Source organism: Columba livia, chromosome 1, assembly GCF_036013475.1.
Source record: "Columba livia isolate bColLiv1 breed racing homer chromosome 1, bColLiv1.pat.W.v2, whole genome shotgun sequence".
Lineage (NCBI taxonomy): Eukaryota > Metazoa > Chordata > Aves > Columbiformes > Columbidae > Columba > Columba livia.
In genome coordinates, this window is record NC_088602.1 from 33,513,142 (window position 1) to 33,527,633 (window position 14,492).

The 14,492-nt window shown below is 39.7% G+C and overlaps 1 protein-coding gene across 16 annotated transcripts in view; it reads left to right on the top strand.

Annotated features, from left to right (window-relative positions):
- ENOX1 (ecto-NOX disulfide-thiol exchanger 1) overlaps positions 1-13,962 on the top strand; it is a 362,839-nt gene extending 348,877 nt beyond the window's left edge. For 15 of the 16 annotated variants that reach the window (XM_065054489.1, XM_065054480.1, XM_065054384.1 and 12 more), the window contains 3 exons: positions 6,678-6,780; positions 9,749-9,834; positions 13,002-13,962. In XM_065054489.1, coding sequence (XP_064910561.1) covers positions 6,678-6,780; positions 9,749-9,834; positions 13,002-13,133 — 321 coding nt within the window. In that variant the 3' untranslated portion in view covers positions 13,134-13,962. Of the gene's footprint in view, positions 1-6,677; positions 6,781-9,748; positions 9,835-13,001 lie in introns of those variants that run through there. The other variant, XR_010470814.1, reaches the window with a different exon arrangement.
- Positions 13,963-14,492: the final 530 nt, after the last annotated feature.

Consider the following 14,492-nt stretch of genomic DNA (forward strand, 5'->3'; position numbering starts at 1 on the left):
GTGCTCAGACCCCTCATATACCCCCATGGACACAAAATATAGAGCCACTCACCCATGAAAACAGTTAGAAATTGAGTTCAATGAATGTAATGCACTGATCAGGGCATAGCCAGACAAGTGTATTGACCAACAACCTATTTACATGCAAACAGTCTTTTATCCCTTTCCCAAACCACTGCCATCCCTTCCTTTTCCTGCCTTTTATTTCCTCTCTAAGGACCCTCAGCTGAGTCTTTTACAATCCCAAGATGCTCTTTCCCTATGTCCCATAAGAAGTCACATACCCCTACAAGCCATGTCCCCCTCAGTCTATAAGATGATCCAGAGAGTATTTCCGTTGATTGATCTTGAGAGATGTCCTGCTTGGCCCCTGGCTCCTGGGGCTGATGCTCTCTTGTGACAGCCCTGGGAGAAGCTGGGTCAGGGGACTTGTTTCTCTGATTGGGTTATCAGGCTTTCCCCATCTGTGATAGTGTCTCTGTCCTTTATATGCTCATGGATATAAGACTTTAATCACAAGTAACCACAAGCAACAAGTGATGGTGGCTGGAAAATCCCTTCTGCAGGGGAGGGAGGCACCCATCTGTTGGTGACACATTCCACATGTTGTTTGATGGGGGCGCAGAACTAGGATGCTGCAGAGAAACTGCTGAGGCTTATCCAGTCATTGGAGTATTACCCCTTGTTGTGCATCCATGTGCTCTGACCCTGCAGCTGATCCTGCTTTGAGCAGGAGGTTCAAATAAGGACATCCCAAGGTCACCTCCATGATTTTGTGATTCTGTGATCATCTGAGTCACAATCAGTGTCTGTGAGTGTACTCACACATTGCCACATTTGCAAAGAAATTTGATTAAAGTTAAATTTAAATAAGCTCTTTCATTGTATTTTAGCTCAACTTGGATTGAATAATTTTGTATTCACCATGATTAAGAACATAGAAAGAACAGTAGCCCATTCTCAACTGACAACCATGTTAAGCTGTCAGAAGTTGTCCTGTACTTCAACCTTGCATGTCCCCGTAAATTCAAGATGCTTGACTTGATATGCATTGAAACTACTGCAAGACTTCCATTCACTTGATTGGAAATTGAATTAGGCTTCATTCAGGTTGAAACAGCAAGGTTAAATTTTCCTGTGTGGGACTGAAGTACTTTTAAAGAAAGACCAATAATGCAAATACGTCTATAGTAGATTTCAGGAGATCCCCAGGTAAACGAAAATAAATGAAAAATGTGCAGACTTCATGTCACAGGCCAGTTTCTACCCATGTTTGCAGTGGAATCATCAAACCTTCCTGAACATCAATAAGCAGTTTGGGGAAACACATCTGAAATCTAAGACAAGTTCTGTGGACTCAGAGCAGTTACATGTATGCTTTTCAGAGCTTAAGGACTGAAGATTTGGTATCACATGGTCACAGTTCTTTATTCTATCAAAATCATAAAATTACCTTCTCTTTTAAAGCTCACAGCATCTCTCTGGCTTGCTGCTAGTAACCTGCAAGATCTTTGCTTATGTTTCAGATATGTAGTTTTGTCTCCTCCTACTCATTTTCTCTCGTAAATGCTCTGGGTGATGAGAAAGTGTGGTGTATCCCTTACATCTAACATCGTTCAGCAGTTGCTCTGTCTTATGCTTGCTGTGTCCAACATCTACTCTTTCCTTCTGCTACTGTTTTAATGCCTCAGACAACTGGCTTTGTACATATAATACAAACACCAACATATCCTGCTAATTTTTCCAGAGTCTGGTAGGATTTTTTTTTACTGTGTCTTTGAGAAGTTATAATCTTACTTTTATCCCTCATCACACAATTCCGCAAAATCCCGTATACTACAACAAAGAGAATGTGGTCTTTGAAGCCTATATGCCCACAGTCATCATTCCCCCTAGACTGAAAGGTAATTATCAAATATTTGGATTACTCAGATAGTGGAGGGAGTTTCTCACCTCTTTGGATATTTGTAATTTGCATCCTGATCGCATGCCAGTTGTCTTCAATGTCACATTCATTAAATCCCATATTCTGCCTTTCAAGCAGAGTCCTGAACAACAGGTGATGTGGAACTGTACTTGGCAGGAGTAGTTTCCAGGTAGGGCAGCTACTGTTCAAGCCTTTCTCAGCTCTCGGTCAGCATTTATGGGGAATGACAAGTCCTTATCCCACCCCCTCATTTTTAGGCATGCTGGCTGGTGTATGTTTTCAGAATCACAGAACTTTTTAGGCTAAAGAGAACCATTTTTGCTAAAGAGAGAAAACCCAGGCAAGAACAGACAATTTATATTCTGTCTGCATTTTTTGCACCAGTGCAAGACTGGCCTGTAGAGAACGACTGATGTTTAGATTGAGAACTTTTTATTTAGCATCATACTTTTGCATCAGGGGAAAAATGAAACCAATGAAAGACTGAGATATCCAGTATGTGGAGCTTTCTGATCTGCCAGTCCCCTGGAGTGCAGAGCTTGGCTTTTGTTCTTATGGTACCTGCGACTATCCTGTATAGAAAGACACCACATCTCTTCTACTCTTCAGGACTTCTGTGTTGCTTTCTAGCAAATACCACTTTCTCAGGAGTCACACTCTTTTGTACTGTTTCTATAGTGTAGGACCCATCTGCTCAGTGGTGGGTCATGGTGGACAGTGAGACCAGGAAACTTTTGCAGCAATCCATTTGCCTGTGTCTCTGCATTTGCTTCCAAAAGAAGCCAGGGTACATGAGAAGATGACATAAACCCAACTTCTGTCCCACCTTATGGCCAGGACACAGCTAAGGTATACATCCCTGTGTGAGAACTGCCAGGTACAATTCTCCGCAGCCATCAGCTCTGTGTCAGTGGTGGTGTCAGAGGTCCACCTGTGGAAGTGACATCCATGTGAGAAAATTATTATTATGCCATCATCTGTTTCATCTAGCAAGTTCTCTGGAATTTCTTCCAGACAGACACTCTCTCTCTCCACCTCTCCCTTGCTGGTTCAAAAGCAGGGAGCCCCAAATTAAAATGGTGGTCCCAAGGTGTGTCTGCAGAATCTTAAGGTTTGTCAAGCCCGTGGGCAAAATTCCTGTTATTTCATCATCTGCTGAAGGATGAAAGCGTTGTTCGCAGGGAAAAGCTCCAAGCTGGCAATGGTGAGAGCATCATACTGAATGGTTGCATTCGTGCTGAGCAGCTCTGAAGTTGTCATCATCAAATCAGGCCTCCATGTTCTGCAATACCTGACGTAATTTGTGAATAATGAATAGGGCCAGGCTCCTAATGATCTCCAGGTGTGATTTAACCTGTATTAAGCCTTCCACATGCTGTATTTAGTTCTTGCAAGGTCATTTTGCTTCTAATAAGTTCTGGTTTTGCACATGCTCCACTGTGTTCCTGTCCTTTAATGCAGTAACTGACAGATGGTAGAAAAATACTCATTTTATAATGAAACCTGCTGAAGGAGACTGCTTAGGGCCTCAGAAAATATGATTTGTGAAATAAAGTATGGTCTCCAGGAAAGAAAGGAAATACTGTAATGCAGTACATACATTAATTAATTTTCCTCAGGCATCTGGTAATCAGTAGTTTTTCTCATGTCAGAGAGGTGACCTGTTTGTTTCCAGTTAGTTATTGCCTCATTCACCTTTATATTCTAACAGGTCTTGTTTCTGTGGGTTGGCATAAGTAGTGCCTCTAAAAATGTGTGAATTAACCATTTGAAGACTTGTTGTAGAAGCTTCATAGGTACCAGATTTGTATCTGCAGTGCGTAGTCAGATACTGAAGGTTTTCACTTAGCCTATAATTAGCCTGGTTTCTGGGTGAATTTCACACTCATTTTTCAGACAAAATTATGCCCATTTCTCTTAAATCAACATTAGTTCCTAGCAGCATTACTACTGGGTCCTTTATGTGACTGTGCACACCCTCGATTTTCTTATGTCCTGTACAAGCTTATTTTGCCAGCTAAATACATCAGAGTTGTCTAATTTATCATCCTCTGTGAGGCAGGTAGTTCTGGATGGCAGAAACCTGCCCTTTTCAAACCTCCAAGGACCTGCAACCTTCTTCTAAAGCCTGTTGTTTGCTGAGTAGCAACCTTTGCCACTCTTAGTTTCCTCAGGCTCTCCCATAAACAACGTTTTTCTCTTTTATCCTCTGTACCAACACACAGTTAAGGAAGACTTGATGTGACTTCCTTTAGCATCCATTTATCCTGTCCTATAAATCATACAAAATGTTCCTCACAGGCTCAAATCTAGGCATTAAATGAGAATCCATCTGTTCCTTACTCCCAATGGGAATATAGTTTCTTTCTCTGCATCGCTACTGACAAAACTTCTAATCCCATCTGAAACTGCTAGTGTGTTGTGTTTGGGGCCTGCTACATCAAATCCACATCTCTCTGCTCTCTCCTTCCCCTCTCAGGAATTGTTATTTTTAGACTGCTTTTCTATCTGTGATGGAATCAAAAGTTACATTTTAACCTATACAAGCTCTGGTGGCATATGCTGCTCTGCTCTTCTGCTGCAGTATCATGAAATCTGTCATCCAGATCTGTTCTTCTGATCTGTCACCCCCTTGTCATTACTGCCCTTACGGAGAAATTCATGCAAACACTTCCCTTATTTCTGCTTCTTGCCTGGGTTTTCTTTCACTGTTCTTGGATGTCATGGCCAGCAGAAGATGAATACTTGCATTAGCCTTTGGTTCTGCCAGGAGCGGAATCAACAGTACTGGATAACTTAGAGCATACTCCTGCTGCTATAATGTGCTCTGTGCATTACAACGCTACAGGAGTGTTAGTGTCAAGGTGATGCAGCTGCCAGAGTGCTAAGGCACACTGTTATTTTAAGAGGAGATCACTTCAACTCTTGAACTGCAGACTCCCTCCTACCTCTAGGTGTCTAAATCTGTGCTATAAATTTCCCTTTGCAGCCAATGAGGAAAATAAAAGAGGCACCTCTAAGGTCGATTTTATTTCAATCTAAAGAAAATAACTAAAATACATGACAAAAAGGTTGTTTCATTTCTACTGACTAAAAATGCAGTGTAGGCTGACTAGCTTACATGTAGGCAATTTCACATATATCTCTGGCCAGGAGACCGGCCGCTACAACCGCAGCACACCAGAGGTGTGCATCTTCCTTCACTGTGGGCTAATGTCTGTCAGAGCCCTTTGTTGCTGGAGGCTAAGGATACACATATGTGCCTATGTCACTCAAATGCACATACAGTTTCTTAGCTGACACATTGTGACTTGTTCTTCTTCACAATGCAAGGGAACATTTGAACCCACAATGCATCTGAGCCTTCAGGTGCTGTGTATCATGCAGTTGGTCCTTGGAGCCAGCCTGTAAATACATCGCTATGGCTTTTTGTGTTGGTATACATTTTTTTCTTAATTGAGAATGGGGAAGTATCTGCTTCTTTTTACCAGTCTCACCGATTGTGAAACCTTTACTCATCTGTAAAGAGGCACATTTGACATATTTTGGAGCTTTTGCCTTTTTTTGTCATGGATTATTTGCACCTCCAGAAATGCCCTAGAGTGACCCAGTCCCAGGGTTTCTCTTTTATTGCCAAAAATGCTTACTAAGAATTTTGGAGCAAGACACCACTCCAAGTGCACATTCTAGATGGTCTGGCCAGACCCACACAGCCTCCAGCTGCTTACCTTGACTTCTCCAACCAGAACAAGAGCACCATTCCTGCATAATCCGACCTCATGCCACCATATCTCCAGCCCCATCCTCTCTTCCTCTGAAGTTTTGCATGGAAGGGCTGAACATTTCACAGAGCAGATGCAGCAGCGTGAGTCACTGCCTTACCAAGAAACGAGTTGCTGCATATCAGTTGCTCCATGGAAACAGCCCATGTATACGCTTGAATATTGTGCAATGCACTTTGAGGCCACTTACATTCCTCCAAAGCAGAGATAATTTGTTTACTTCACATATACCCAGGAGAGGAGCAATCTGTGTCGCTCAACTGCCTGGGTACTTCTGATGGAACATCTAACATGATATCTTGGCTGGGATTTGGATGTTTCAGGCCACCTGGTTGCAGAAAAAGGAGCTCAAAGCAGGAGCCTTGACGTTTCTGCCCTTCAGCCTGGCTCTCTTTCAGTCCTCAAAACAAGGCAGCCGTATGCAAACGTCTGTTAGGAATGGTCCCTGAAAAGTGCTGTTCCCAAAACATGCCTGGGAATTGTTTGGGACAGGGACCAACACCATGCCAGACACTGGTTGGAGGGCATAATGGGATAGATAGTAGTCTTCTAGTAGCTACATTGCTAGTGACTTGTGAATTTACTCTCATAGCTGTAGCTGAATGTTTCCACCCATGTTCTCTAGAGGTGTTTGTTGTTTACAGCTGTTAGAGTTGGAAAATGTGAGTTTTCTGACCATCCCCACACTTTATGGAATATCTTTCAAGCTGTTATAATGAAGAAGCATTAGCAACAAAGTTATTACTTACTCCACAAGCAAATTTTCTCTTCTTGGCAGCTCTTGGCATAGAGGTACTTCAAAAAGTGTCTTAATATTCTGCAAACAAATCAATTATTTATAATTGTCTAGTCCTTAGATGTGAATTAAAGTAATGATCTTTTTTTATAGAGTTGAAAGGAAGCAGACAGGTTTAATTGAAGTAAATGAAATCTACATGACCACCTGTTTTGTTTTTGAAACTTTATAGGAAATCAATGTATTGACAGTAGCATTGGTCAACCAAGACAGAGAAAAAAATTCAGAGAAACGAAGCCCCGGTCTAAAATCAGAGAAAGAAGCACTATTAATAGGTAAGATAACCCCAAAGAAGATTTTTTGAGAATACAATGCCTTTTAACAAGCTTCTGTTTTGCATATGTGTTTACATGCATCTTTTTACTAATTAAAATGTTTTTTTCTGTATTCATAATAGCTTTTAGTAAGACAAATCCTAAAATACAAATGAACTTTTATTTTCTGAAAAATACTGCAGAGTTTAATGAAAGGATTTCAGGTATGAAGGAAATTGCAGGATCTGCATTTGGACTTGCAGCATGAATTTGTGAAGACTTTCTTCACATCAAGATTTAGCAGGCTAGAATTTCATAACTTGTTAGCTGATTATTAGACAAAATGGTGAAGAAAAAGGGGATGGAAATAATATTAGCAAACTACCAAGCAAAAAAAATATGCATATTGGATGTATTAAGCAAGCCAGATTTATGCTTTTGACATTAGGTGAGGGAATTAGCAATATGAATATTTATAAAGAATACCACAAGGACTGTCATCTCCTTTACCTAGAATAAAATCTTTAAAGTAAACTCTTTAAGAGTGCCTGAGAGCTAAAGCTTATAGGCAGTGGGCCAGCTAACTGGTACCCCGCATTTAGCCACACAGGAACGCTGGCTGTACCCATACTGCCCTTGGAGGGAAGATGCCCCATTTATATCCACACATGTTTGACATTTGGTTTCAGTGGGGCAGCTTTTCAAGGAGCCTGGAGGCCCACGGTCCAAAGTGCTCCCTACGGCATTGTTGCCATTCACCAGAATGCTGACCTGAAAGACCAGGTTTAATTTCTTCAGTTTGGTCTTTTCACAAAATCAGTGACATCCTGGTGGGTGGTAGTTCCAAAACTACCTTAATTTGTTTAAATGCAACCCATTTGCATCTGCTAAGTACCAGGAAAGTTGCTGGTTTATTGCTGGGGTAGGGACTCAGATGGTCAAGATCAAAAAGGTCGCTTAAAAGTGAAGAATGAATTTAAATGTTTGAAGGGCTTAGTACACAAGCTTCTGTGACTGGTGAGATGCAGAACAATGGGATGTACAGAAATGTATAAATGTATTTAATTTTGCTTATTATAATAAAATTTGGAACCTTGCATTGGAAAATATTTGATTTGTTCAAAGATAACTTCTGTGGGAAAGGTAAAAAATATGGGATTTTAAGAACAGAATAAGTAACTGGTTTTTTCTAGGTCACTCCTTATTTGACTGTAACAAGTAGTGGCAGTGTCCCAAAGCATGTCCCATCCACCAGCTGCCCAGTGGCACGCTCAGTTAAATGGTGTAATCTCAGTCCTGATATTACTGGTTATAACACCCCCACAACTGGCTCATGGTTACAGTTCAAAAGCAACAGACTGTTCAAGATGGATTTCATGTTACCTCTTTCTCTGAGGCATGTTCAGTCATGGTAAGGGTAAAATGGGCCCTGTCTCCATCCATTTACTACATTTGTCTATATTTCACAAAAGTCAATGATGTTGTCAGAAGAAAAAAGCATTAAAAAAAAAAAAAAATACTAAAAAGGTATCATGGAACCCCAGTCCATCACTACAAAATATTTTCAAATGACTTTCTTTACATTGTGTGAAAGAGCTAGCTTTGAACATCCTGAATTGAAAAGCCTTGAGAACACACATAACGAATACAATGCCACGGACAAAATGTGATATGAATACAAACTGAATTTCCAATCAACCCACCCAAGTGTGATGGTCTTGGATTTTGCTTTGAGAGCTCTTATGTGTGTGCTTATGGTAACACACAGCACAAGGGCAGCAACTGCTGCTAGGACTCACCATAGCATAAAATTAAACACATGCCTCTCCCTTTGCAGTATTACAAGTTTGTAATTGCTATTGGAAAATTGAGGGAGGAAGGAAAAAGGTATTCTTTGCAAAGCCAGTCTAAAATGAGTTAAATTTTACTTATCATTTTCAACCATGGCTAGTATATGGGGAAAAATGAAATCCAAGATTATCCTAATTCATTCAGCATCAAGAAAGCAGTATGGCCTGCAGTACACAAGATACAGTGACCCATTTTTGTCATTTGTAAGCATTTTTAATCCTGGTGTTTATGCTTTAAGTATAAGGAACTTCCCCTAGGGTGGTTTAGCTAAGAAACCCATCCAAATACAGTTGAAAATATTTGCTCTGATTCTTACAGTTCAACTCTCCCCAAATAGTAAATAACACACATGTCATTTTGTATTTTCACTGTTTGTTTAGAAGAGGAGAAATTTGATAGTACTTTGAATAGCAATTTTGATGCCCTAAATCTTGTGTCTGTGGTCATCGTTATTATGTCGTCAGCCGATTTCCACTACAGAAAATATCTCTAGACTTAGATCCTGACTCCATCTAAACCACTTTTATTCCCATACCTTTTACAATGATCCTGTAAATAACAATGAAGACAGACAGAACTGTCTCTCTTTTAAGAGAAAGTTAATATGTCATAAAGGATTTATGTTTTCTTCATCAGCAGTTAGGGGTAATATGGATTAAACACTTTTCATAACCAGCATCAGCGTAATTACCAGAAAGATTTGAGGGAGTGAGGTTTCTGATACAATTATATGAAAGGTTTTCACAACAGAGCATCCAGTGAAGGGGAAAAAAGCAATAATTTTACCATTACAATATCCACAATTTTATATTGGTAAATCAAGCATAAAATTGGTAGTTGAAATGCTTCCAGAAAGTCTTTGTTTAGAAGTTCCTTTATTCATCAGTATATTATCTTGGTCACTTACTTGCTAACCGCTGTCATTCCTGAAGACAAGCTATTGTGTTTACCATGTTATTATGACTGTATTAAAAATGTGCCATTTTGTTATGTTTATTGGGTTGTGTAAGAAAAATAAGAATCATAATTCATACTGAAAAATCTGCAGGAACAGACTATTCAGATTTATTTTGCTCATTTTAATGATAGATTGTCTGAGGTAATTTCAACACTATGTGTTCCTTTGTTTTTAATACAGGTATCATATCCACATTTCTTCACGTCCACCCTTTTGGAGCCAATATAGAATATCTTTGGTCTTATATGCAGCAGTTGGACTCTAGGGTAAAAAAATTTAATCAAAATCTGTTTTCTCTATAGAAATATTGTATTATTCTTTATTGCAGGTTAAACCCTTTGTGTGTTTCCATTAGAAAGATAATGGGATATGGGGCTTGGGGGTTTGCAGTCTTTATTCATTCACAAATTACAGTGCATTTGCTTGTGTTAAGGTCTTTGCCTCACTCTATTTAGCTGTTCTTTGTGGCAAAGAAGACCAGAGCTTTACATGGCAAAGACTAGCAGATGACTTTATGATACATGATCCTGAAATGCATCTGAGAAGAAAGAAACCAGAACAACAGGCAGGTGTAGCCATGGCTATTAAAATGTGCAGAGTTTTAGGAGACAGCTTTTTATTTTAAAAGTTTGTAGTTATGGGTCACACTGAACATGACCTTTCATGAACACACGAATAGATCATGAAGCATACCCTTTGTCTTCACATGGAAGCAGAGATGGCCTGGTAAAGGAACCGCCTGATGCTATTGCTAAATTCAGAGAAGGTGTGACCAACACAAAAGTGACAGAAGCACACTACCGTGTGCAAAGTGGTTTTTAATGCATCAGTGCATACAGTCCATATAGTCAATACATACCTGTAGGATAAGATTCTTCGACTTACTTTTAAATATCGACTGTGGGATAAGATGAAATCAAGTCCCAAAAGTGCCTATTCCTCTCTACTGAATATTAAGCAAATCAAGGGTAAGAAGCTCAGCTCTGAAATAGCCACCTTCAATCAGGTGAATGCACTCTGAGTGCTAAACAACAGCTCCACAGGATGCTACACTGCAGTTAGACACACCTCTGATCCACATCTGCCAATGCTTTCACTGAACATGAGGATGATGGTGCTTGGCCACATCTTCTTTTAAAATGGAGTCAGGATTCAGCTATGTCGTGCACCTAGACTAAGAATGTGAGCAGCACTGCTTGTGCGGTGCGCTTTGACCCTGGTAATGTTTTGTTCCCAAACATTTCCTCCAGCCATGTCACCCATAGCCAAAATCTCCTTCCAGCTGCTGTGCTGGGCTGCTTTGATGGGCTGTTTCATGTCTCTGGGGTTCTTCCTCTGTTTCTATAAAAAAATGCATAGCTAAAAGCACAGGAGATCCCGAGCTAGAAGCCCCCTGGAAATAAGACAGGTTACACAGAGATAAGGAAGGATGATGAAGTTCTTAGGCACTATCTTCAGGCCATGACAGCTCAGATTTGCAAGAGCTTTACAGTCCATTTTTACCCACAATGATGAAGGAGTAAGGGATGAGGACAGTAGGAAGAGATGAGAGACTGATGAATTTCAATTAAAAAAAATCTAATTTTATCAAGACCTGATACATCCAGAGCTTCACACTTGCAAACATTCCTCTTCTCTGCTCCCTGCTTCTGCCACATGTACACCTTCCTTCCTCTTGTCCTCAGCTCCTACAGCACCCAGCCTGCCCAAACTCCTCAGTCATCTTTCAAGTCCTTCCTTAACACACAGCATTTGGCTAAGTTTCACTTGCCTTTCCCCCTCACTGACCACTCCAGCTCTGTATCTCTTGAGTGACAACAGCACACATTTAAAATACCATCTCCCTGGGCTCCAGCCCTGCTGCTCATTGCTTTTGCCCACTGAGCTCTTCAAATTTCTCCCCCTTCACTGCTGCGGTCCCTCCCTGTGTGTGTCTGTGGGCTCTGTCCTTGAATTTCTATGCACATGAGTAACCTGTTGGCTTCTGCAAGGCTGCCAGGATCAAACCCTGAACTGGCAAACACAGCCTTCATGGAAGGAGCATTTTCTCCGTCTCACCGAGGCACCAACACACCAGCCCCTGCAGCTACCACTTGACCTACCTGCTGTGTAATAAACACAAGATGCAAAATTTGACCTCGTTGGTTTATTTTGGAAGTAACTGCTTGTAGCAACAAATTACTTTTTAATAGCACAATCCAGAGATGCAATCTCAGATATTAATTTCAATTACTTGCTGTGGTTAGCCTGTCATTCTTCATCTGAACAAGAATGATAAGGTCAGCATACCCATGCAGGCTGAGGGCTCAGTATAGAGCTCACACACATTACCCAAAGGTAACCAGCTATCTGTTACTGTCATGAGAGTATGTAAAAGATGGACCTGATTACTTTGGGGCTTTAGACCGCCTCCAGCACTGATTTTCAGAGCCACCTTTAACAAATCATTAAATGTCTCTGCTGCACCAAACTCTTCAGAAAAATAAGAGGTGGTAGATATTTTCTCACCTCCCTTTGTGGAATGAGGTGTAATTAGCATATTTTATGTTTATACACTGCTTTAAAAAATAAAACTTCACCATGGAAGTTTCCTACTAACACGAATAAGCAGAAATATCATAATTTCCAGAGAAGCCTATCAAACCATGGAGGTACACAAACCACGGAGATACCTGGGGATAACAGGCAGCACCCATAGAGTTTTATTGTTCCTTTCAGTACTATACCTTTAGAAGAAGTAGCTGCAGGATAGAATGGTTCATTTGACATGACTTTTGATTTCTTTGCTTCCCTACTGATTATACCAGAAAGGTTGCCTTTGTGACAGTGTTTTCTGAAATGACATCACCTTTCCATTAAGAAGGTGGACAGTTATTGTTTTCAAGACCATAAAAATATCCTGAGCAATGCTGAGTCAGGAACTTCACTGTTCAGTCATCTGGGGCTACTGAACTGGACCAAACTGGGAGAAGATATCTCCAAGGATAGTCAATCCTAAGCAACAAAAGTGAGCTAATTAAAAATAAAATCCCTGTGTTCGTTTTTTTGCAAGACAAAAACTGATGGAGCTGTGAGAAGAATTTGAGAACTCATGGGATGAAAAGAAAGAATAAGGTCCCATTTGCTTCTTTCTCCTCACAAGTAAACATGCAATCATAGTTCATAGATGGACTTTATATAACACTGTAGCAGCAGCCCCAACATAGCAGTTGACACTCTTTAACCCTTACAAAAGCAGAATCATTCCTGCAAGGTACCTGCACTTGTTTTGGAGTCTGGAAATCTGCATGAGAGTAGGGTTAAAAAAAAATAATTGCTTGTTTTAATCTGCCCTGGATTTCCACCTCCTCCCTCACTTCTGTTCTCCATGTTTCCTCTTTCCAATCTACAGGGCAGCTTCCTCACTTTAATTTTATATTTCTTTCCTTCTCAGATCTCTGCAAGTGAGATAGAAATGCTTTTGATGAGACTGCCACGCATGTTTAAACAAGAATTTACTGGTGTAGGAGCAACACTGGAAAAGAGGTGGAAGTTTTGTGCCTTTGAAGGAATTAAAACTATCTGACTATGACTAGTGATGAAGTTATGCAGAAGAAGAATTCCTAGAGCATGGCAGGGTAATAAAATATTAAAGTAAGAAATTTGGGTTTGGGCACATAGTAGTATGTTTTCAAAGTTATCCAAGCCTAATTTTAGTTATATTTGTGACGTTCTCTTGTGAGTGGAAATGTAGTTGTGCACCAGTTCCTAAAATAAAATAAAATAAATTTTTTTAAAAAAAGTTTCCAAATGTGACAGATCTGTTTCCTATGAAAACTGAAGAAAGATACCACAGTCATAATGATTTCAAAATACTACATGTCCTACATCTAAGAAAAGCTCATTGAGCAAACAGTTAAGGAGAAAGATTGCCCAGTTATGATCGCTAAGCTACAGCGATGTATATGTAATATGTAGTAGAACTCATTAAGTTTCGTTATTGAAAGTTCTTTCTGTTTGGTAAGAAAATGGAGTAATTTTACAGTGAGGAAAAGCATACCAAAAGAAAACTTGAAGATGTGTCTGAAGTTATTGTATTTTGTAAATTAAGTTATATGCTGTACCAGGGATTTTTGCCTTATTGAAAGAGGCCTGAAAATGTGATTGGAGTCCTCAAGAATGCTTTATCAAGAATATTATTTTTCTAATGTAACTATTCTCCATTACAAGTTCTTTTAACATGGATTGCATATCAATTTTCATAAACATGTAAATAAGGAGGAAACCAGTGTTACTGTATTGTATTTGGTATGTAACATTCAGGTTTATGCATCAAAATAAATATTCAGTTGCATTACTGTTACAAATTTTATAGCAGATATATTAATTTTTATCAATAAATATGACTTCTACCATATTGTTTGTACTAGTTTTTCTTCCAAGTTTTATCAATCCAGCAAGAGTCTCCTGGTACTTGTCTTTCTTTCTCTTACCTAAACTATTAATTGCAGATAACTTGGTTAACTTAATTAGGAATCAAAAAAAAAAAAAAAAGGTTTGCAATATTAGCTAAGATTAAAATAATGAAAAATATTGATATTGGAAGCACCTGCATAGACGTCTGTTTAGCTGAATAGATTTCATTTGTTTTTTCAGACAGGCAGACAGGTTGAAAATGCACACCTTCTAATTCCTCACCTTCGAGTACTGTGTTGTGTAGTCACGATGCATCCAATTGATACCTCTTTCTAACTCCCAGCTAGTGCTTCTGGCCTTTGGCCAGACAAGGAAAGGAATAACTTATTTTTGATGGTGTCCCTTATGTAGATGCATGGATGTAAATTATCATGTGGGATTTACCGTCAATCACGCAATCACTCCTAGAATCATAGAATGTCCTGAGATGAAAGGGATCCACAAGGATCATTGAGTCCAGCTCCTGGGC